The sequence below is a fragment of the Euprymna scolopes genome, chromosome 21 (genome assembly GCF_053919585.1).
Source record: "Euprymna scolopes isolate OS-2025 chromosome 21, ASM5391958v1, whole genome shotgun sequence".
Classification (NCBI taxonomy): Eukaryota; Metazoa; Mollusca; class Cephalopoda; order Sepiida; family Sepiolidae; genus Euprymna; species Euprymna scolopes.
This window is the reverse complement of record NC_136502.1, coordinates 108,356,993-108,383,117: the sequence shown is the minus strand read 5'-3', so window position 1 is coordinate 108,383,117 and position 26,125 is coordinate 108,356,993. Positions and strand designations below refer to the sequence as shown.

The 26,125-nt window shown below is 36.9% G+C and overlaps 1 protein-coding gene across 2 annotated transcripts in view; it reads left to right on the top strand.

Moving 5' to 3' along the window:
• LOC145242977 (protocadherin beta-2-like) overlaps nt 1-26,125 on the top strand; it is a 217,538-nt gene that overhangs the window by 123,372 nt on the left and 68,041 nt on the right. For both annotated transcript variants that reach the window (XM_080106089.1, XM_080106088.1), the window contains exon 2: nt 6,547-9,012. In XM_080106089.1, coding sequence (XP_079962215.1) covers nt 6,559-9,012 — 2,454 coding nt within the window. In that variant the 5' untranslated portion in view covers nt 6,547-6,558. The remainder of the gene's footprint in view (nt 1-6,546; nt 9,013-26,125) is intronic.

The window sequence follows — 26,125 nt, the reverse complement described above, 5'->3', positions numbered from 1 at the left end:
CTTAAATAAAGGGTTCAGTTTGAAATTACGTGAAGATTCCCGAGTTCAACAAAAAGATTCTCGAGTTCAACAAAAAGATTCCCGAGTTCGACAAAAAGATTCCTGAGTTCGACAAGATACACCAGAAAAAAAAGTCCAAAGTTACATCAATCAAGACGTTATGAAAATAACACTGAAGATGAGAACAGTAATCCGAAGAAATCAAAAAATCCGAAAAATCAATCCTAATCTCAAAAATTTAGAAATATGTTTTCACATCAAACTTCAACAAAACACTTCATAAAGATTGTTGAGTTTCATTTCTCAGTCTGTTTTCATGTCATGAGTCGACGAATATTTGTGATGAATTTAAGAGCCTTTTCCAAAAAGGAACAGTCTATTCATGTCAATGAAACCATGGTACGGCTGTAGAATATGTAACGCATCGTTTTTAAATAAATTAATTTATTCCTATAAATATATTATGGTAATATTATTAAATTTAAGAAATTGTCTTAAGACTTTGTGGACCCCCTATATATATATATATATATATATATATATATATATATATATATATATATATATATATATATATAATTTAAATAAGGGGGTAGTCACCAACAATGTGTATTTTTTAACATTATTTTATTATTCCGTGTCTTGGTTTTTCATTGAGTTATGTTTGGATCATTGTAATAATGTTTTTAAATCATTGAAATCGTTTTTACGCGTTTCAGACGTTCTGTGAAGCGTCTTCGTCAGATATATACATCAATATATATATATATATATATATATATATATATAGTAAGTTATGAAAATATATAATATATATGGCAATTTAGTTTTTTAATAACTTACTACCTAGCTCTACCTATTTATTGAGCACTGTTGAAGCAAATACTGAAAATTTGCGCATAAAATTATATGTTCATACATACATGTTATTTTATGCGATTAAATGAAATAGTATATATATATGTAGTATGTGTGTGTGTGTGTGTGTGTGTGTGTGTGTACTAGCGGGGCCTGTGAAAATTCTACTGCAGACTATGCTGGCATTCTGTGGATGTTCAGTGTAAATGGAAACGCCCTGATATTATTGTAGCTCTTTTCTGAAAACTGCAAAAGTATTTATCTAAGCTAGCAGGGATGGGCGGCATAGCTCGCTCATAAAATGCGCTTAAATATGATATTTTAATTTATGCAGATTTCGTATATATCATTATAGAGTCAATTTTCTATCGATTTTTACATATCATAAAGTTGTGATTTCTAAAATAAAAAATATATCCATATAACTTGGATGCATCAGCTATAATCGAAACGGAAACCAAAACTTATGAAGAAATTCTTATTAAAATTATTTATTACAAGAAATGGAAGGTCATCTATAATATAAATCTCACTTGTCTATTTAACTGTATGCATGTATGTATGTATGTATGTATGTATGTATGTATGTCTGCCTAAAACTTTCAGAGGCGACAGATTTTCACGAGATTGAGATCCTTTTAAAGCTCGACCCTTCGGACGAGAAGTATCAAAAAATTGGCCAAAATCATTAATTCCTTCACCCTCAACTGGGCAATTTTCTACAGGGAGGGGTCACTTTTGCATATATATACACACACATATATATATTATATGGAAAAATGCGTGCATGAAAAGTAATATTCTTAAGATTTTATTAAACCTGGAAAAGTAAAGGACAAGAAATTCAACCTGGAAAAGTAAAGAACAAGATATTCTAGTAAGGTAAAAAATAAGAATTTTGTAGACTTAAAATATTGCAGCTAAAAATAAAATTTGAATATTGATAAATATTTTATTTATTATTTGCATATGTTGTTGTGTATTATTGAGTAAGAAAGGGTGTCAGTCGCTGGATTGAATTTATTTCCCCCCTATTATTTGCATATATTTATGTAGTGAAAATTGTTTGAATAAAATTAATTCATTAGTTAGTTAGTTAGTAGATGGAATTAATAATTTTATAATTTACATAAAAACTAATAATTTTATTATATCATAATTTTATTATATCATAATTAGGATCATTTAATTCTTTCTAACTCAACAATAAACAACAACATATGCAAATAATAAATAAAATATTTATCAATATTCACATTTTATTTTTAGCTGCAATATTTTAAGTCTAAAAGATTCTTATTTTTTACTTTACTAGAATATCTTGTTCTTTACTTTTCCAGGTTGAATTTCTTGTCCTTTACTTTTCCAGGTTTAATAAAATCTTAAGAATATTACTTTTCATGTGCGCATTTTTCCATATAATCCATGATTTTTCCAGGCATTGCTATTGTATTAATATATAAATTTATAATATTTATTAATGATTGTCAAAAAAAATTAGCTCTCAAACACACATTTATGCAATATTTATCATTCAATCACAGTAGTTCCGAGCCAGGGTCTCTACCGAGACTGCGGTTCATGAATTCGTGATCTGTATAGAGCGTAAACTAACAAAAAAGAAGATGGCACTCGGTGTCTTTTTAGATATCGTTGGAGCTTTTGACAACATACCCTTCAGTAGTATGTTCAAGTCGCTACGAGAACTCAATGTGCCACCAGTACTCATCCAATGGATTGAGTATATGGTGAGGCACATAACAGTTCAAGTAGAACTACTGAGGGCAACTGTTAAAAGGGAAGTAGTTAAATGAAACCCCCAAAGTGGGATTTTATCACCTTTACTATGGAACTGTATGCTGAATCCTCTTTTAAAGGAGTTTAAAAATAGGAATATTTATGCCCAGGCTGATGCTGATGACATCGCTGTGCTGGTCGCGGGTTCAAAAGCATCATTGGTCAGATGCATTGCCAAAATGGGACTACATTTTTCATCAAATGTGATAGCGAAAAATTTGAGTTCATTCAAAGAATATGTATATCATAGAATTCACTAATATTTTTAATCGATAAATTCACCATTTTTGCTATAAAATCATAAGGAGAGTTAAAAAAAATTAGTTATTAAAAAAAAGTTCGGTTTTTTAATTATAAAAAAAAACGATACACGGGATTGAACCTAAAATCTTTCCACCAACCGCCGGTACTCTAACCGCTACGCTAACATGTCACATTGGCAAAATCGCAGTAAAAAATATTTATATACAAAAAAAGTTATGCAAAATAAAAAAAAGCGTTAGTCACTTATGTACTTACTCTCCTGTTTGTGAACCCACATATTTTGTTGTAACTTTTTTTCTACTGAACCAATTTTCGAAATTTTTTTTCAAAATGTAGCTAATGAGGTGTTCTATCCAACTATATAACCTGTTTGAAATTTGGTTGCGAACGGAATTAGTGGTGGGGGTTTGAATGTGTCTCGATTCATTCAATTTCGGACTTAAGCATATATTCAACCACTACCGTGGTTGAATGATATGCACACATATACACATAAATGCACATATACACACGCACACATGCAGATATACACACACATACATGCACATATAAACACACACACATATACATGCACATATAAACACACACTTACACACATATATATACACACACATATATGATGAAAATAATGGAAATAGTATTCCGACAAAATAGAGAAAATAAAAAGGAACAAACGTTTCGTCTTTATTTCGAGACTTCCTCTGGAAGTCTCGAAATAAAGACGAAACGTTGATGAACACATAATACGGTTTGTTCCTTTTTATACACACATATATACACACACACACACATATATACACACACATATCTACACATACACACACATATATATATATATATATATATATATGGTGTTTTTCTAAATTTCAATTGTAAACCAGACTGAGATAATTTATTTCCCAACAGAAGCAAAAATAACTGTTTCTTTTTAATCTTATGTTACGTGGCATCCTCAGCAAATATGATGGTTCTGTGTCGCATAAATATAAGAAACGAAATCACGGATAACTAGCTGAGGAATCTTACAAACAAAGAGGCAAACACATTACGCGAGCTACAAGATACTACTAACCTTAAGAGTACCTACTCTGGATTTAACTGCTTCAGTCAAATCGATATGATTTACAATTATATACATAACACAAACCTACATATAAACAATCCCCTTCCTTCTTAGATAAGAACCAGATTCATCATAAAATGATCATATGTGCGAAGGTGTTGCTCAAAGCACTCTCTCCTGTCTTTTCAGAGTACGAAATCGGCTTCGCAATCTAGTCTCGTCTCTGTAGTCTATTTACCACAGAAGAAATGTTGTTAGCCTCTCTATACAGTATCATTATGCTCATGGTAGGTGTTTGGCTGAGCTCCAATCTCTAGTACTTCCCTATAAAACATCCAAAGCAGGAACCCGTCTAGCTGCAGCCACAGCAATGAACTTTCCTTTCGCTCTTTCTTTACCAAAAATCAAACATAAGTATCGCAAACACAGCTTTCTTTTTCTTAAAACATCTCATCTGTGAACACGTTCGCATGAGTCTGCTTCCCAACTGATTACAATATAGTCGTCTTCATATCTAATATGAACAAATACTTGTTGAGCCGTCTCCTTGGATAATCAGTTCCTCTTAAGTAATCTTTTGCCAATCTCTCCTACGATTTGTCTTCGATCGTCTCATGGAAGGGAGTAGCGGATGATTATAGACCAACTGACAAAGTCTTTAACGCTTTATCTTCAAGTGGCCCACACGCCTTGATAAGTGGTGACGCAGCAGTACAAAAAATATATTTTTAAATCTATTATGATAAAGTCGTATTTCTGTCTGTTTGCTGACAATTAGATTAATATATACAAAAGATACACTGTTTCACAAATTAATTATTTTACTAACAACGGACTTTTATACAATTTATTTTTGCATGATTTCTGTATATTATTTAAAAGGAAATCTACATTAAAGAAGTTACTTTATTTACCTCTTACATTAAGTAAAATCTATTTTAATCATTCGCCTTTTCCTATTAATGGTTATTATTAATAGAACTGTTTTAATTTTTCTGTTTAGAAATATTATTGAACGTTGATTTATTTCATTTATTTTTAGTTTTATTTATATTTTATTTATTTTTTATTATTATTAGCCAACATCAGTGGAGCTTAGAGCCGAAAGTAAGCTCTATTTATTTAAGCCATGAGGGTTATATCCCCTTTAAACTATGAGAATTATTTCCCCATTTGATTTTCGTAGATGAAGACGGATGTGGTCTATGCTTCCATAAATCCAACGTGGGGCCCACTTTCTTTGTAACAGCACGTCACCGGTAGGAAAAATAAAAACTTTAAAAAGGAGATCACGTTAGAGACGGGAATGATGTTCGAGAGTACGATCAGATGAGGGATGTCACAGCGGTTACGAGAGAATGAAGAAATAAATGTTGTTGTACAACAAAAAACAAGCGAGTTGAAGTTATTTTCTATTCTTTGTCCACTTTGCGACTGAAGCTACAACGTGTTGATTCCCGGACAACGTTACAGCTTTTAAAATAATCTTTCGCCTATTCCGCTTAGGATTTCTTGTCAATCCTTTCGTGGTGGTGAATTGAGGAGGAGGATAGACCAACTAACGGTCTCTAGCCCCTTATTCTCGAATGACCCACTCACTCCTGAAATATTTCTCCCCTTATGTCTCTTTCGTCAAACTACTGTTAGAGTATGGTGTCTAGGCCTCTTCTCCATATCTAATATGTGATATGGAGAATTTTGAGAGAGTTTAAAGACTGGCAACTTGAATGGTGCAGGGGCTATCAGATCTTCCCTCTAAAAGTCGACTCAAAAGACGTTTTCTCCCTAGAGAGCCAACGATTACATGGGCATCTCATTTTGACCTACAATCTCCTTAATGAGCATTATGATAAACCTCATGACGTGTTATTCATCCCTGCACCAGAAAGAGGTCTATGCGGATACTACACGAAATTATTTCACTAACGGTTTCAGTTAAACTGAAGAGGGACGTTTTCTCAATCAAAATCTCTGGACTGTTTTTTTTTCTTTTTTGTTCGGGCTGGGGATGAGGAATCTTACCAAATGCCAAATATTCACCTATTAACTCAAATATTCCACCCGGGAGATCTTTTTAAGATTCTGACCGTCTCTTTAAGAGCGATTATTTGAATCTATCTTGCAGTTGGTTCACTTGGTATATTTGCGAGTTTTCATGAGTCCAATTGCTTCTATAATTTCTGAAATGATAGAGATCTTCCTAAGATTCCAGTTTCTTGGTATTTCGTTATTTTTTCCCTCTCAAGGTGAATTTGGACAGGTGCTGGATTACTGTATTCTCTGCTGTGTAAATTTCTACCACCTTTTTCCTTACATGATAATTAAAGCATGATTGTTTTATATTTTTGCCAAATAAATTTAATTGAAAAAACAATAATGACTGAATTGAGTCCAATGCTCAGTAAAAAAATAATAATAATGACTGAATTGAGTCCCATGCTCAGTAAAAAAAAAAAATGCAAAACTTTGAACTCTTATTTATAAAAGAATTTCTTCCCATGAAAATAAGATATTAAAATCATAATTTTATTCTATTGTTTAACGCTTATTTCTTCTAATTTCAGATGCAGTGATGAATGCATTCCCATTTTGAATGGATTATAAACTTGCTCTCTGAAAGAAAGAAAAAAATGAGTCGGCTGAGTATCGTCTTACCGGTGAAGAGTGTTCTGCAGCTGCTCGTGTTGTTGCATGTCCTTCATCTCGGCCGATGTTCAGATATCACGTACTATGTGGAGGAAGGCAAAAGTCCAGGTACGCTCGTGGGTAACATAGCCGACGATTCGCGCCTACTGGGCTTGGTCAAGGTTCAAGACCGCAGCAAAATTAGTTTCAGTCAATTAGGAAAGAAAGACAAGTTGTTTCGAATCTCCAGGAATACAGGAAAGCTATACACTGCACAGATCTTGGATGCAGATAGTTTGTGCACACGCAACACGGAGTGTCTAAGAATAATTAAAATTGCGGCACGTCAGGCAAAAAATTTCATGAAAATCCTGAATGTTAAAGTTCTCATCAAAGACATCAATGATCACCAACCGGAATTTCCTGACAAGCAAGTAATCATTGAATTTTCAGAAAATGATGCCGAGGGAACGACCTACTCCCTTCCCAATGCCATAGACAAAGATGTTGGCATCCTTAATTCGCAAATTACCTATCAGCTAGAACAAAATACTGATAAACTATTCACGCTCTTGACAACGAAGAGCGTGGACAGTATCTCGAAACCTAGTATAAGATTAGAAAAAAGACTTGATCGAGAAGAGAAAGACTCATATAATATTCAAGTGGTTGCACGAGACAGCGGCTCTCCACCAAAACAGAGCGTCTTAGATGTACATATTTCCGTTAGGGACTTCAATGATAATTATCCAGTTTTCTCGCAGAAAGTCTACAATATTTCTATCAAATATGAACACGACGTCGCAACACCTATAGCTATTTTATCAGCGACGGATTTAGATCTAGGCAAAAATGGGCAGATTTCGCACCACTTTGGCGCTACGACTTCAGAGAAAGATAAAAAGCACTTTGAAATAAACGAATTCAGTGGTGAGGTTTTCCTTCATAAAAAAATCACTGCAGGACAGAAGCTGTCTTATAAGTTATATATCGAGGCCACAGACGGAGGCAGCCCGCCGCTGAGCTCCACTGCTGAGCTCGTTGTAAACGTGATCAATCATCACAATAACGCCCCGAGTATAGATGTGAACTTTTTTTCGGATTTAGCAGAGAATAAAGACGCCATTTCCGAAGATGTCAACGTTGGAAGCTTCATTGCCTACGTCATGGTCTCTGACAACGACGTCGGCCTGAACGGGGAAGTAAGCTGCAACCTTTATCACGACAAATTCCAACTTCAGAGACTCAGCGCTAAAGAGTATAAAATTACAGTGAAAAGAAAATTAGACCGAGAGACGGAAGACCATCATGAGATTAGTATCAGTTGTAAGGACAAAGGGTCCCCACCATTGCACAGTGAAAAGAAATTTTCAATACAAGTTATTGACGTCAATGATGTAAGACCTCAGTTTTCTAAAAAGTCGTTTAAATTCTTGATCTATGAGAATCAAGAGTCACACATTCCCGTCGGGTATACTAATGCCTCCGATCCTGATCTTGGACCTGGCGGAAAGCTAACCTATTCACTGTTGATTGACAGCAAGCATTTTCTACCTTTCCAAATTCGCGATAACGCTCTAATTTCAACGGTCATGTCTTTGGACCACGAGTTTAAAGACGTGTACGAATTTCAAGTCATCGTGAAAGATAATGGAATCCCATCTCTGAACAGCACTGTGAACGTCAGTGTCGAAGTAAGAGATGTTAACGACAACGCCCCTTCTTTTACATACCCGAGCATAAGTCCTTTCCACTTGGATGTAATATACTACCCGCACCACACAAATAATATCACCGTTCTGAAAGCCACGGACAGCGACAGTCAAGAGAACGCCTTCCTCAAATACGAGATAGTCCGGGGAAATGACAAACAGCTTTTTAATTTAAACCATTATACAGGTCTCTTGTCTTTCAATCGCGCCATAAGCCAGCAAGATGCCGGATCGTATGACTTGGAGTTTGTCGTTAAGGACAGTGGCACACCGGTTCTCTCTGCAAAGATGAACATGATTTTGAAGCTGACTGTGAGCAACAAGACGCTGGAAATATTAAATACGAAACACACAAAAACCGGCGAGAGTGTACATCTCTTTTTATTAATCATCATCATTGTCGTGGCCGTGACGGTGTCCGTATCCATCACGGCTGCCATGTCAATATGTTTTATTCGATGTAAGGATCGTAGAGACGCTTCAGACAACGACGAAGTGAATCCACCTTGTAAATGTGTCGTTGAACATGGGAAATTTACATGTTCTTCGCTGCACTCTTCCTCTGACTGGCCCTCTGAGATGCCCGTCGGCCTCTCGGATTCCTCGAGAAGCCTGTCGAGAAGATCAAGAAGAGAGCTCTACCCTAGAGGAGAGCTGGGTAATGGACAGAAAGCCGTAGATGACGACTATCAGGTGAGTGCAGATATTGTTGAACGTAATTGTTTTTCTTCGTGTCTTCAGGCGTGTGTCGTGCTCAGAGATGATATTAGTCGGCCAAACCAATTATTAACAAGATGGAAGAACTTGTCAAATCGAACGACGCGTGTGATTCGGGGCGAGGAGGAGGGAAGGAAAAGTTGTTTTATTTATCCGCCAACATCTAATAAAAGTTATCTTGTGCGATTTTCAACGTCAGACCCAAATAGGAATGTATCTGAGAGATCGATATTTGCTTGAGTAACCAATCTTTCTTTTACCATGTGTTTTTTGTTTGTTTGTTTTTTTTTTGTTTTTTTTGGTTTTGCTAGAAAAATTTTTTTTCTTCGCTGTCACCACTTATCAAGGCCCGAAGACTACTCGAGGATAAGGGATAATGAATATAAGGTGAAAATGTAATGTATTTCATTTAAATTTGCTTGAAAAATATAATAGCTATCCCAGCTAGGAAGATTACTACAATGAAGATGAATAAAAATAATGACATAAAAAGATTCGTCATGATCCTTTTACATGACAATAAGTCAAATAATGTCATTTTTCAATTAAATTTAAAAGAAAAAAAAACGAAACTAGATAAAAGTTTTAGCATTTTTATGTTAGTACAATCGTGTGACTTCATTGTGTGTTTCTGTATTCATTTGTTTCTCGCCTCTACGTGACTTACACATTATTATTTTTCCAAATCTGGCATTATTAATCTTACATATATTTAAATAAACGAATAGTAAAAACTCAAATTTTAATTATATGTACAATTGTAATGTTGCACACGTAGACCCAACACGCTGTAGCAGAGTACGTTGCAAAGAACATAGACCAAGTAATAACTCGACTCCTTTTTCTCGAAACCACATTTATTTCCTCATTCTCCCGCTACCCGTGACTTCTAATTACGGCTTTGACGTCACTTATGTCTCTAATGTGATCCTTTCTCCTTTTTATAGTTTCTTTTTTCTTACCGTGACGTCATTTCGGACACGGCTCGATATTTACATACACGTGTCCGCGCTATTACACAATTTTAAAAAATATGAAAGCAAAAAAAAAACAAAAAACAAAAAAAAAAAACTAATATTAGATTACTGAATTCCAGGCAACGCTGGGTAAGTATAGTAAGTTGTATCTAATTTTTTTTTCTATTATTTTAAATACCTCCTGATACTTTTTTACATAATCTATTTATAAAAAAAATCAATGATTGTGTGTGTGTGCGCGCGCGTGCGTGCGTGAATGAGATGCTTGTGGATTCCCTATAAAAAGAGAGTGTAAAGAATCTATATAAAATCTAAAGGTGTATTTTTATTTAAAACTAGAATATTTACCCGGCGTTGCCCGGTATTAAACATAACGTTAAGTTCCTTAAAAAAATGAAGTAAAAAAAAAAAAAACGGAAAGAAACGAAGACGTGTGCTTGCGAGTATTATTTTTTTTTCTAAACAGTTCACTTCTTTTAAGTAAAAAATAAAAAATGCTCGAACTGAGATCAAACCAAAACCTATTGACAATGAATTATGTACTATAACTATTAAACCAGCTTGCCACAATCTTTAAAAAGTATTTTCAAATTTCATGATATAGTTGACAAACAGATAAAAATCTGATAACCCTGCAAGTACCAATTTTTCAATTTTGACTTCTTAGCAGCCCTTTTTCCAGATGAAAACCAATTGAAAAGTTTTTCACATGTCTGAATACCCTATATACAAAATTTCAAGTTAGTAGATAAAAATCTCGTTGAGTACATAGGTTGAGAAGTGTCTCAAACACACACACACATTCTCACTTTTATAGACGTACTAGTAGGTTGCCAGGTCATAAAATACGCATAAATATTATTTTTAATCTATATAGCAATTGAAACCTGTGAATGCAAGTATTTTGTTTTTCTAAACAGTTCACTCCTTATAAGTAAAAAAAAAGTAAAATACTCGGGCTGAGATCGAAACCAAAACCAAAAGACAGTGATCAAGTACGATAACCATTAGATCAGCGTGACACGTGCTTTAAAACGTGTTATTAAACTTATTCTTAACATAAGTAATCTGTAATGTGAACTCACGCATGCGCATTCGTGAACCAGTTTGCAAATAGATAAAAACCGATGACTCCAACGCATCAATTTTGATTTTTGACCCTTTAGTAGCCCGTTTTTCCATATGAAAACGGATTAAAATGTTTTTCACGTGTATGAATACCCTAATACATCAAATTTCAAGTCTGTAGATCAAAAATTTGTTGAGTATATAGGTTGAGAAGTGTCCTCACACAAATTCTCACTTTTATAGATATAATGATAGATTAGAAAGACTATGGAAGATAACAAGACACTCTTAAAGCTTCAAATACGTATATTCGATTTCAATGAAATTTAACTCATATATATATAAGACAAAGAGATTCCCAACATTTCAGGGTCTTCCTACTAATAATTAATATAAACCTAAATTATTTTTTCATAAAAAAAACTTCACGGGCGATTAGATATTCATAATAGACTTTGATTAGTTGCTTTTTTATGCACGAGAAATACATTTTCAGCGTCCATTAATGTTTTATTATACTTAGATTGCTACTACTAAAACCAGTAAAAAATTAAAAAAAAATATTGTTGTGTCTGTATCAATAACAACACGAACGCAGAAAGTAAAGGTAAAACAAATATATTAAGACGAAAAGACCATACATATTTACAAAGGTGCAGTTGTACTGCAGTTGGAAGATTGTCCGGCAGAGGGCGTGTTAAAGTCTTTCATGGAGCAACCGGCACATGCGTCTTGCCTATCCGGCGTTCGAACACAGCTCCCCGGTCTTGCTGACTTGATACCTTTATCTATATCTTGTTCACCCACGTATGCTAATTAGTGGGCGTCTCCACAACAATTATCTAACAAATATTTGGAATAGAACTATCGTCGGTCTGTCAAACTTCAGTTTGAAATAGAATTTTCGCTGGTTTTCCATGCTTTAGCTTGAAATAAAATTTTCGCCAGTCTGGCATGCTTTAGTTTGAAATAAGATTTTTGCCGGTCTGTCATGATTTAGTTTGAAATAGAATTTTCGCAAAAATCCTATTTTAAACTAAAATATGACAGAGCAGTGAAAATTCTATTTCAAACTAAGGCGTAACAGACTGGCAAAAATTCTATTTTAACCAGAGCCTGACAGACAAGTGAAAATTTTAAAACTAAATTTTTTTGCCGGTCTGTCAGGCTTTGATTTAAAATAGGATTTTTGCCAGTCTATCAAACTATAGTTTTAAATAAAATTTTCACTTGTCTGTCAGGCTCTAGTTAGAATAGAATTTTCGCCAGTCTGTTACGCCTTAGTTTGAAATAGAATTTTCACTGCTCTCTCGTACTTAAGTTTGAAATAGGATTTTTATGGGTCTGTCATGCTTTAGTTTGAAAAAGGATTTTCAGCGGTCTGCCATTAGTTTGAAATAGAATTTTCGCCAATCTATCAGGCTTAAATTTGAAATAGAATTTTCGCCGGTCTGTCATGTTAGTTTCAAATAGAATTTTCTCGAGTCTGTGAAGCTTTAGTTTGAAAAAGGATTTTCATTAGTCTGTCAAGCTTTAGTTTTACATAGGATTTTCGTTTGTCTGTTATGCTTTTGTTTTAAATAGAAATTTCGCCGGTCTATCATACTTTAATTAGAAATAGAAATTTCCCTGGTCTGTCGCACTTTAGTTTGAAATAAAATAAAATTTTTGCCGGTCTGTCAGGCTTTAGTTTTAAATAGAATTTTCACCAGTCTGTCAAGCTGTAGTTTGAAATAGAATTTCCCCGGTCTATCAGGCTTTAGTTTGAAATAAGATTTTCTGCCTAACTGTTATGCTTTAAGTTTAAATAGAATTTTTGCTGATCTGTAAGGCTTTAGTCTGATCTAGATTTTAGCTGGTCTGTAATGCTTTATTTTGAAATAGAATTTTCACCAGTCTGTCATGCTTTAATTTGAGATAGAATTATCGTCGGTCGGTTATGCTTTAATTTGAAATAGAATTTTCCCCGTCTGTCAGGCTTTAGTCTTAAATAGAATTTTCGACAGTGTGTTAGACTTTAGTTTGAACTAAAATATTTGCCGGTCTAACATGCTTTAGTTTGAAATTGAATTTCCGTCGGTCTGTCAGGCTTTAGTTTGAAATAGGATATTCGTCGGTCTGTTATGCTTTATTTTGAAATTGAATTTTCGCCGGTCTGTCATGCTTTAGTTTGAAATAGGATATTCGTCGGTCTGCTATGCTTTAGTTTTAAATACAATTTTCGCCAGTCTGTCATGTTTTATTTTGAAATAGAATTTTCGCCAATTTTTCATGTTTTAGTTTAAGATAGAATTTTCGCCGGTCTGTCAGGCTTACGTTTATAATATTTTTTAGAATCGTTTATAGATCGATATAAGAGAAGCTTTATCAGTCAGTTTGTCACATTTAAGTTGTATTGTAAATGGGATTTTTTTTTAGTCATTTATAACACTGGTCTAAAAAATAAACAATTTTTTTATTAAAAAAAACTTCATACGTGTTGGGATTTTCATAGTAGACTTTAATTAGTTTCTTTTCTCTATGCCCAAGAAATTCATTTTCATATTATCTTAGACAAGCGCAGATGAAGAAAACAAACACAATTCAAGAATTCTCTTAGATTTCTCCAAAAATAGTCCTAAATACATTAAACGTTAACACCTTTAATATGCGCGCTATTGTACTTTTAAAAGATAAAAATTTATAAAAAACATTTTAAAAAATTCTTAACCTTTATTTTGTGCTAAAAAGAATTTATTTTTTGTTATAATTTTCTTTATTCTATTTTAATTTAATAAATGTATAAAAAATTTTACTAAAAAAAGATAAAAAAAGAAAAAAACAATTATTTCATTAAAGACTGTTCACAACTATAAATTTTAACTCATGCATTTTGACAACTTTTATTTATTTTTGTGTACAAAATAAAACTTCTATTTTCTTAATTTTATTTTAATTCAATAAACGTTCAAATAATTAATGGTTTCTCTCGTGTTATTGTTTTGCTGTTTAGACATTTGTTTAGAGTTTCGATTCAGACCTAAAATTGTATTTGTCTACCCCTGCTGTGCGCTCTCCAAACTGAAACAAAAAAAGTCGTCCTGTTAGAGTAGTGCCACTGAGATTTAACTAAGATGTCAGATTAGTAGGAGCATCCTAAGTGGCAGCTGTTCAGCAAGATCCATGTTCACATTACATTCAAACTTCTGCATGTTGGTACAATCGGAGAAATACAAGGCAGGAAGATGAATGTCAAAATTTAACAGTTCAAAGGAAGCAACTATTAGAATAGAGAGCTTTCCGGCATCTGACGACTGATGAGGAATGATGTGGTGCGTGGAATTTTGCTGCCTCTCGGGTTGGTCAGATGTATTTACGTCGATTGGGCATAAGTGTAGCAAGTTCTCCAGAGCGCATTCCATTGAAATACTTTTAAAACAAGGACAGGAAGGCAACATCGCAACAATGTGACAGAGGCTGGAGATTGGTAGACAGTATGGGACGTATTAAATCGAAGGCGCTTTTTTTTTTAATGCTGCCTAAGGGGTAGAGACTAGTGGTTGGTACATCAGCACAGTGGTGTGATTCCTTTTGAGTTGATTCTAACTCCTAGTAAGTCAAGAGATGTCACATTGAAGATGGATTTGGAAAGTGATATTTTTAGGCTGTTTTTTTCTAAAATTTGAAAAACTGTGTCGATATCTTGTTTGTGGGATTGTTCGTTGTCACTGAAGATCAATATGTTGTCTATATAAATGAGAACACAGTCGATTTCTCGGACAAGTTTGTCCATATATCTTTGAAACGTAGTCGCTGAGTTTTTTTTAGTCCAAACGGCATGTATTCGTATTGATAGAGTCCCATCGGCGAGATTACGGCAGTTTTTGGAATATCATCGGGTGCATTTTAATCTGATGATATGCGAAATCAAGTCAATTTTTGAAAATTGCTGTTTATCAGCGAGTTTAGCCGTAAAGGAGTTTACATTGGGGATGGGGTCTCTGTCTTAGTGATGCTGTTTAAGGCGCGGTAGTCTCCACAGCAGCGGCAACCTCCACTTTGTTTGGGTACCAGATGTAGTGGGCTTAACCACTCACTGTCTGAAGGGGTTATTACGCCTTCGTTTATTAAACGTTTAAATTCCTCTTTCGTCGCCGCCAGCCTTTCAGCAGACAGCGAAGACTAGGGAGTGGCTGCCTGTGTCGATTCTGTGATAAACACCACAGTACTCATTGTTTTTGTTGGTGTGCGGAGAAATAATTTCTGGGTGTTTATCCAGGCTTTTTCTAATGAATACAGGCAGTTCTATTTCATTTATGACCACATTTACTGGTGCTGCAGCATTTAATAGTAACTTTTTTTGGTGTTGGTAACTGGGTCGTAAATTGTTCTATTTTTGCAGTCTATTGTAATGTCAAATTTATTTAAGAAATCAAGTCCGAGGAAGGGATTGGTGACATTTGCGATAACAAATGTCCAGGAAAATAACCTTCTCAAACTTGGTATCCCAATTTCAAGGTTAGCTTGGCCGTGGCATTCTATTTTCTCACCGTTGGCAATGGTTAGTGATACTGGTGTTGGGTGTAATGTGACACCGTTTATCATGGCGGCTGGTATTATCGAGATACTTGCGCCCGTATCTACAATAAATTTCAATGTTTTTATCCCTAGCCTTGCTTTGACTTGTAGTAGTGGCGAATTCAAGGCGACGGACACGGCTCACACTACTAGTTTTCCGAGTCACTTGGTGTTGGTGTGGGTGCGCGTGAGTTTGGTAGTATTTTTATGTTTCGCTTCCCTGACCATTTGTACCAGGGTTTGCAGGTGCTGGCTTGCTCTGCGAAGTAAATATGTTCTCTGAATATCTTTGTTTTTTGTTCAGGGAAAAATGGTTTAACACCTATCGATATCCGAACGTTGCTCTTGTTTTTGTCAGTATGCTGAGCGGTAAATGCTGTTGCATTTATATTATTTAACAAGGGCATTAGTTCGTCCGCTAGTTTTCCTAGTTGAGATGCGTTTAGCTATTTCTGTGAGGCAATGACCGGGGAAATTGTTGCGGGTAAAGCTTGCAAAAATTTATGAAGAACATTCTCTTCGCCAGTACCTATCCTTTTTGCAATAGACAGCATCTCTTGAAGATATGCGGAAGGACGGCCAGTTATAGTGTTAGTTGACATTAGTTTGTCGAGCAATTCCGGCTTGGTCATTTCGTGGGACTCAATCAAGGAGCATTTTAGTTCCTCATATTTCCTGCCTTCTAAAATATTTATCGGTATTTTAGCTACCACCGCTACAGGCAGGGATGATATGACAACGTAAAATTTGGTTGTTGACGTTGTTATGTTGCGCAGGTGGAACTGGGCTTCCAGAATGGAAAACCAGCCATTTACTGCCGTTTCCATAAACTCAGGGTTTTTTAGGTTTATTGGTTGCACACTGGATTCTTCCATTGTCTTTCTTTCTATTTTTTTAAAGGAATATATATGTGTATCTTTTCTATTTCTTTTTGTGTGTGTAGGCAAAGAAGGGGGGTATAGTATTGTTGTACTTACGTCGAAGGTTCTCTTTGAAACTTTTGTGACGTGGAATTGAGTAGTCACTTGTATTTTCCTGAAGATTCCAAAGTGTGTTTCATTTCTTTTCGGCCCGAGACTAGTTTATGTTGTTCATTTCTTAGTGCAAAGTTCTTTTGACGAGGTGCAGTATTCTTTAGGCGAAGTGAATAGTATCACTAAGTAAAGAATTGCTTTTTAGAAAGGTTTTATTAACTGTAAAATACACGTACGCTCTTGAAAGGATCGAGCGGGAAAATTAAACAGAGGGCGCTTTTATTATGAATGTCAATCCCAAGGGGGATAACTCTTAACAACAAATTAAATCATAACATTTTCCCCGTCCTAAAGTATTCAAGTAAGGGGTAATTAATTATAGACAAATTTTTTTTTTTTTTTTTTTTACAATCACATAAGAATCATTTTATTTACAAATAACATATGAACCCAAACTGCAGTTTTTTCAGTATTTAGTCACAAAATCCTTATATTTACTAGGGAATTGTCGAACTCGGGACGACCTCCGCACAGATTGGCAGGAATGCTGATTTTCAGTATTATTTTTTAGTGAAATCTGATTTTCTTCAAGATCAGACGATTGATTTTTGTCTTCCTCATGACCAATGTTTTCATTAGTAGAAGGTTCAAATAAAGTCTCTGAAGTAGTAGGATTATTATTAGAGTTTTCTTCATTTGATGAGTTTGGAGCTAAGTCTCGAACGTTGACAGTGGTTTCAGTACCAGAAGGTAGTTGAACATAAGCGTAGTGGGGGTTGACATCTATTAGGGTGGCAGGCGTTACAGGAGGGTCATGTTTACTTGTTTTAGTGTGGTTTCTAATATATATTGGGCCTGGTTTAACCCAAGAAGGAATTGAAATTCCGGAAGCAGATTTACGACTATATTTAAAAAGTCTATCATGGGGAGTCATATTAGTGGCAGTACAAAGTAATGATCTAATTGAATGAAGTGCGTCCGGTAGTATGTCTTCCCAATAAGGTAGTTTCATTTGATTAGAATGTAATGTTGTTTGAATGGCCTTCCATAAGGTACCGTTGAGTTTTTCAATCTGTCCATTACCTTCAGGATGATACCTACTTGTTTTAGAAGTAGCAATTCCTTTTTTGTGTAAAAAATCCTTTATTTCTCTTGCTAAGAAATCAGAAGCACGGTCAGTATGTATCATGTCAGGCAAACCAAAAATTGAAAAGAGTTTGTTTAGACAGTGGATAATGGTTTTGCTTGTCATATCTCTGCAAGGAAAAGCGAAAGGAAAACGGGAATACTCATCAATTAGAGTAAGTAGATATTTGTTGCCATGTATAGAAGTAGGTAGAGGGCCTTTAAAATCAAGATTTAATCGTTGAAAAGGTAATATGGCTTGAATGAGAGTCCCTCCATTGGTATTGGCGAATTTGGGTTTCAGTAATTGACAGGATGAGCAAGAGTCAGTAATATTCTTAATTTGATCCAAAGTAAAAGGGAGGTTCCTCGTTCTTATAAAATGGCTTAATCTTGAAACACCAGGATGACATAATTGTTTATGTAAATCACGAAGATCTTGTAGATTGTAAGTAAGAGCAGAGATGCGAGAGAATGTGTCAGCAGCAATATTTTCAGGTCCAGGTCGATAAACTATAGTGAAATTGTATTGGGATAATTCTATACGCCAACGACATATGTTGTCATTCTTAATTTTAGATTTTCTTTTATTGTCGAATATGAAGCTGATGCTCTTCTGATCTGTGATGACTTTAAAGTGCCTGCCGAGTAGAAAATGTCGCCACTTACGGAGAGCTTCTACAATAGCGGCTGCCTCTTTTTCTACTGCATGGTGCTTAATTTCGTTAGTATTGAGAGTTCTTGAAAAAAATGCAATAGGACGACCTTCTTGATTTAGTGTTGCAGCAATGCAATAGTTACTAGCGTCCGTTTCTACTTCAAATTCTTTATTTGGATCTACCGTTATTAAAGTGGCGTCTTTTAGATCATTTTTCAATGTTTGAAAAGATTTTAATACAGATGGAGGTAGTGGAAATTCTTTGTTTTGATTTAGTAATAAAATTTTATCAGAAAATTTTTTAATGAATTTGCAGTAATAGGAAAACATTCCAACTATTCTTTTTTGAGATTTAAGATTCAGCGGAGGTGGCATTTCGAGTAATGGTTTTAGTCTTTGATAATCGGGAGCGATTTGATTATTTTCTATGGTGTAGCCGAGTAGAGTAATAGAACTAGAAGAAATTATGCTTTTATTTTCATTTAAAGTGATGTTATATTGTTTAGCAATTTTGTAGAATTTTTGAAGATTGTAATCGTGTTCTTCTTGATTTTTCCAACATACACAAAGGTATCGGTTAGATTTTCTTTTTCTATAATATAGTCTATGCTCCTCTGGAAAGCACTTACTCCATTGGTGATGCCAAAAGGAAGACGAGTAAATTGAAAAAGTTTGCCACTTACTTCAAACGCAGTGAATTTACGATCAGCATGATTTATAGGTATTTGGTGATAAGCAGATTTTAGGTCGAGAGTAGAGAAGATGTTATATTGAGCGATGTCGTCTACCATCTTATTGATATTAGGCATTGGGTAAGCGTCTAGTTCCGTGAATCTATTGATGGTATCGCTGTAGTCGACTACCATTCTTTTCTTATGATTCTCATTCGAAGTTACAAGAACTTGCGCTCGCCACGGAGATATCGAAGGTTCAATTATGCCTTCTTTCAACATTCTAGCAGTCTCTTCTTTTATGAATTTGTTGGCGGCAAAAGTGTAACGTCGGGATTTTGTCGCAATAGGAGTAGTATGAGGAGAAAGATTAGAAAAGAGAGGAGGGGGTGGAACGTTTATGGTAGGAAAAAAATTATTCGTGTTTATAGCTCCAATTATAAGTTTGTCTCTAGGGCCGTCGAATTTAAGTGTTACTTTTTTATATTTTTTTAAAATATCTTTTCCGATTATTAAATCAATGAAAAGGTTTTCAATGATTTCAATTGTTATTCCAGAATGGGTTTTATCTTTCAGTATTAAATCCACGACAGCTTCGCCAGTTATTTTAGCATGTTGATCGGAAGCAGCCAGAGCTATAGTTTTGTTTTTAGGTATTGTGAAGAGTTTAAGTTTTTTAGCAGTATTTTCATTAATGAATGTTTTTACACTGCCGGAGTCCACCATAGCGTTCACGAAGTGCCCGTTAATTTGGCATTGAGTGAATGTGACATCTTTGGAGTTAGTTCCTAGTCAGGATAGAGAAGGTGAGGGGTAGTCAGAGTCGTCATAAAGAACAGCAGTATGAGTGTTAGAAATAGAAGATTTACACACTTTAGCCCAATGACCATTTTTTTTTTGCATTTTTTACATTCGGCGTTTCGTGCAGGACATAAATATCGAGGATGACGTGATTTTCCACAACCCCCTTTTGGATGCATATTTTCTTTAGTCACAGCTATACGATTGTAGCCCGAAGGATTATTTGTAGCTGCTACAGTAAAGTTATTTGCGTAGCTTATCGAATGCTTTTCTGCTTGTTCAAGAGATCTGGCCGTGGCATATGTGTCTTGTAAAGTCAGCATGGGTTTTTCTAACAGTCGTTGTCGGATGGACGAAGAAGAAATTCCGCCGATGAAAGCTTCCCGAATGTATTGATTTTTGTTTTCTTCAGCAGAAACCGCTTCGAAGTTACATGTTTTGGCAAGCATTTCCAATTGTAGTATGAAGGCATCTATATTTTGTGTTGTTTGTTGCTTCGTCGTCATCAATCGATATCTATTATAAACAATATTTTCAGGTTTTAAATAAGCGGCGTCCAATGTTCTTAATGCACTATCGTAGTCGGTTTTATCGCTTATTAAATCGAAAACAGAGGCTGAAATACAATTGATCAAGGCAAAGAAATTATCTGAAGTGTTTTCGATTAATTCGTTATTATGTGAGCGGATATAATTCTGGAGGGTTAATTTCCAATGCCTATAGGATTTTTCGGAATTAGGGCATGTAGGTTCCACCTCGAATCTGTCGGGACGTAAGATTCGATCCATTATTATTATTTTTTTTTTTTTTTTACAGTTAATAAAATTGAAGTGAATAGTATCAGTAAGTAAAGAATTGCCTTTTAGAAAGGTTTTATTAACTGTAAAATACACGTACGCTCTTGAAAGGATCGAGCGGGAAAATGAAACAGAGGGCGCTTTTATTATGAATGTCAATCCCAAGGGGGATAACTCTTAACAACAAATTAAATCATAACAGGTCACCATAGTAAATTTTTGCTGTTATTTCGTTTGAATAAGACACAACACAAATACTAATTTGAAGGATTATTTTATTTTCTGTTAACACTGCAAACATGGTAAGATGACATGAGTATAGCAGTCGTCAAAACACGTGTGTACTGGACGTCGACTCAGTGAGCTCTGCCTCGTTCTCTTTGAAAAGGCACCAGCGTGCTCTACTTGGATGGTAGTAGCAGGCTGGTAGGGGAGGAGTCAGTAAGCAGGGTGACTAGGTGTAAAGAAGGGTTAAGGAGTGAGAATTGTCTTTTACACTGTAGGGAAGAGGAAGGTTTAATATAGTGCTGAAGAGGATGGTAGTAGTGGTTTTCGTTTTGTGACCTAAATCTTTGGTCAGTACAGTTTCTTCCCCAGAACTGCTAGACTTCGGAACTCCCTTCCGGGATTCTGCTTTCCCAACTGTACTGACATGCAGAAGTTCAAGTGTAATGTGAACAAACATCTTGCTGCTCATCTCCCTTCATAATGTCCCTGCAACTTATACCCCCGATAGTAGCCCCCTACTTGTTTGAGGTGAAAATTGATAAAAAAAAATAAATAAAAAAACATCATGGCTGACTGGACGAGGGTGTTGTGGATGTTTCTTTTAACTAAGATCCATCTTACTATGTTAAATATCCGTCCAGTAATACTGTATGATTTCATTTTTCATAAAATCCTTTTAGATTCCTTTTGTTTGCCCTGAGGAAAATCAGAATGAAGTATCGATTATTGGATTGTGTTGTGGACTTTCGGTCAGCGCTCAAGTTGTGGATAACTTGGCAAAGACTAAAGTTACCTCTCATGAAAGAGGAGAACTATTTATGGCACAATGGGAGATTCCATTGTGCACACATGGGCCAGTCTATTCTTTGGATTATGATTGGCTGAATCACCTGATTGGATATGCTTGTACATAAATACAAGCCCTCAGTCCAGCTCAATCTGGTGTCTGTCTTGTGCATAAGCCGAGTCTTTATCATCACGTTGGTTTGTTATTTTTTCCTGCGATTGTTTCACATATTGTTATTATTATTGTTATTGCCGTGTTAAATTTATTTTATTTGTTAAAGTTGTTATTGCTGTTATCTTCCTGCTGTTATTTTTGAACGGGCCTTTTACCCTATTTTTTTATTTTTTTTTATTTTTTATTTTTTCCCCCTCTCTAACCTGTCGGCCATGGCGTCCGCCAGCAATGTGCCGTCGGAAGAGGACAAAAGTGGCGAACAAAAGAATGGGTGGGCGAAACCACCCAAAGTTAAAATTGACGTTAACAACTTTTTAACGGAAGCAAGGAAATGTCTGCAATATGTTACAGACACAGGAGTTACTTTGGAAGCACCACGGCTACAGGAATTTGCCAAGAAAACGATTTCACTTTTTGTGGTTGATCGCAAGACCAAAAAATTGATCAGGTCAACTAAGGAAACGGTAACCAAATTACTGGTAACGGCAGGAATGCGTGCGGATCGTGTAACGAAATGCAGAGGCTACAATACCTGGGCCGCCCTGTTTAAAACAGAGGAAGAATGCGTCGCACTAACCAAAAAGGAAATCATTACACAAGACTACATATTAAGAATGGAGTACCTAGGACGGAGGAGAACGACTGTTTCCATTTTCGAAGTTCCAGGGGCGGTCCCAGGTGAATATCTAGCTGCCTACCTCCTGAAATTCGGTGATATCACTGGTATAGAGGTGGACCAGTACAACGGAGTCTGGTCCTTCGATATCCTATTAAACAAAGAAGCTTTCCTCGAAATACCCTACTTCCTGGAAGCGGGAGCTGAAAAACTAAGCTAAGGTGTTTCGAGACTTTATCGACAAGTTTGATCTTGTCGATAAATTTCGAAACGAAAAGCCCGGGGATGTAGTTTGGACTTGGACAGCTAGACGCGGCTCCGATCCGGTGCAACTTTCGAGTTACATCGATCGGTTCTTAGTTAGGAGAGTCGACTTAGGGCTTTTAGACTGTCCAAGTTTTCATAACATAGTTTATTCGGACCATAGGTTAGTCCGGGTTCGGGTAAACTTAGATAGCGTTAAACCTAGGATGGCTAGTTACTGGAAGTTCAACACGTCGTTGTTTGACGTGAAGGGCTTCCGGGAACAGCTTTTACTAACAATACAGAGGGAATTGATGGGAGCCATTATCGGGAATAAGTGGTGGGGAAAACTTAAACAAGTAATTAGGTCCTTCACTGCTGATTTTAGTCATCGACTCAATCTTAGTTCTAGAGCAGCGAAAGCGGCACTAGATGATAGATTAAAAAGGGCGGTGGAGGAGGGGGATAGTGATAGTTATACTTTAATTAAGGCTGAACTAGACTCCCTGGATAACAGGAAGGACCGGGGTCTAGTAGTTAGGGCTAGGTTAAAAAGAGTGCCGAACGAGGCAACAAACATGGCCGCGTCAATACGTGCGGAGGAGCGTCGACGTGCGACTGATCGACACATCGCCAGTGTCACATTGCCGGACGGACGAACCGTAACATCAAATGATGGAATCCTGGAGGGTTTTCGAGCTCTTTGCAGGAGCTTTTTACCATGGAGCCCGGTCTGGATATTGAACAGTTTGACACGTATTTAGCTGACTTTTCTCGCCTTGAAGCGACCAAAGCAGCTACGTGTGAAGGTAGCATAAAAGAGGAAGAAGTCCTTGAGGCTCTGAAACAAGTCGGGCTAGACAGGACCCCTGGGATTGATGGTCTGCCTTACGAGGTGTACTTGAGGCTGTCGCCCATTTTTATTCCTTTGCTGGCCACACTCTTCAACTCCTGGTTTAGGAACGGGTCTATACCTCAGTACTTTACCAGGGGATCATTAAATTGCTTCGCAAAGATAAAAATGGAGGGGATGGGATTAGCAATTTCCGGCCCTTAACAATGTTAAACACAGAGTTAAAGATTTTGGCCAAGATCTTAGCAAATCATCTGCAGGTTGTTTACATCGTCTCATAAGTCCCGAACAGACGTGTTCTGTTAAGGGCCGGACGATTCAAAGTAATTTGCACGCGATACGCTTGATCATAGAGAAAGTCGACACAGAAGCCGCGCTGATCAATTTAGATCAGTCCAAAGCATTCGATAGGGTGGACCATCGTTACCTAGGGGCTGTTCTTTGCTCAGCTGGGTTTGGACCCCAGTTTCGCTCATGGATTCGCCTCTTGTATGCTAACCCCGGTGCTATGGTGGAGGTGAATGGGATCAAAGCCCTTCAGGTTAACAAGATCTATCCGTCAAGGTTGTCCGTTATCACCCATGCTGTATGTCATCGCGCTTGAGCCCTTTTTGCGCCAGCTTAGGGTGAATCCGGTCCTTCGCGGGGATTACTTTGCCAGGTGGTTCTACCCCAGTAAAGTATACCGCCTATGCCGACGACATGACTGTGCTTGTAACGAGCAATGCTGAGATTAGAGTCGTCGACATGGAAACAAGACGGTATGCACAGGTAACAGGGGCCATAATCAACCACGTTAAGTCTATTGGCTTATGTGTTGGTGCCTGGAGGGGAACGCCCCTTCAGGGGCCCTTTGGCTGGACTGATGGGCCCTGCAAGCTACTCGGCATCTGGTTTGGCCCCGACCTCCAGCTGGAGAAAAATTGGTCGGAAGTTTTGAAAGCGGTCAAGACCACAGCTCATTTGTGGTCTTTGAGAAATCTAACTTTAAAGGGTCGGGCGGAGGTATGCAATACTCATATCTACCCCCTGATCCTATCAGTCTATCAGTGCTTCCACTCCCGGAGTCCTCACTACTTGAACTAGTGCGTGCTCTTTTCGCGTTCTTATGGCGCGGAAAGCAAGCCAGGGTTGCTCGGGAGATCTGTTGCCTGCATCCGTCTGAAGGCGGTCTGGGTATGCCTAATATCAAAATACGTAGACACACTCTAAGGCTGATATACCTGGACCGAATGTGTACACCTGACTTAGGGAACGGTGTCTTCTGGATGGAAGATACTAAGAAAGCCTTTCCGGCTTTGGAGAGTGTGCATTCAGCTGAGGGGGAGGCACGCAGGAGGCCCCAAAATGAATGCCATTTCTATTACGAGTGTCGACAGGCATTGAGGTTCCTTCAACGGGTGAATGAAAGCCTCTCTGACACCCGGCTGTTGTCTCGCAAAGCGCTATATAGGGTTTTAGTGAGGGGATCTGTCCGAGACGAAAAGATTGAGGAGTTCGGTTTCACGAATGAGGAGCGTCGCTTGATATGGCCTTGGGCGCCCGGGATGAGCTGTTTCGATAACTACGAGGCATCGCTCACCTGGCTGGTAATCCGAGATGCCCTCTGGGTTCACAAAAAACTTTTCATAGGGGGTTTTACAATGACACCTAGTTGTGTCCGATGCGGAGATTGGGAGGAAGACCTAAGCCATGCCTTCTTCCACTGCGCTATCGTTCGACCGTTATGTGAGTTAGTTGAGAGCTTCACGGTTCGCATATTAAACGGGCGTTTTTTTGTACTGGATGCGGTTTCCCCGTGCTGCAATTGGGCGCCGAGTATGAAGAAAGAGGAACGTTATGTTTTTCTGTGTTTTCTAGCTGTTATGAGAGGCGTGATTTGGTCGACAGGACAGGAGGAGGTTTACGGAGATGAGACCTTCATTGCTCCCCAGCTTGTTCTCATGTTTAAGCATCGGTTGAAAATGCGAATTAAGCTGGAGAAGGTGAAACTCACTCCTGTGAATTTCCACGAAAGGTGGGTGAAAGCTTCGCGACTGTGTAGAGTGACTGGAGCTGGCCTTGAATTCGTTTCTGATTTGATTTAGGTCAAAAAGGATTTTGGGTGTCCTGAACTAACAAGACATCAGTATCGGACCGATTAGTTTAGTATAGGTTAGTTAGGCTTTATTGTTTGATTTTTTAGCTTAGCTAGAGTGTGTATGTGTTCATCGTCCCAGTCCCTCTTTTAGTTTGCCCTTGTCCCCCCCTCTTCCCCCCCCCACCTTAGGTTCGATAATTCCCATTCCCGACCCCAATTAGGTGACGGATGGACTGCTTTGTCAGTGATGCAGGTCGTCTTTGTGGTGTTTATTAAATAAAGTCAGTTTTCGTGTGGACCTGCGTCTTTTCGACTGACAAAGCTTTCTATCTGCCACAATTAGTAGTGGGGGGCTCTTTTACTAACTACTATTTTTTCATTGTAAATATTTCATTCTTTTTGTATATAAAATTTTTAGCCCCAACCCCCCCACATCATGTATATATCATTTTTCGGGTTATAATTAGGATTCCCATAGAG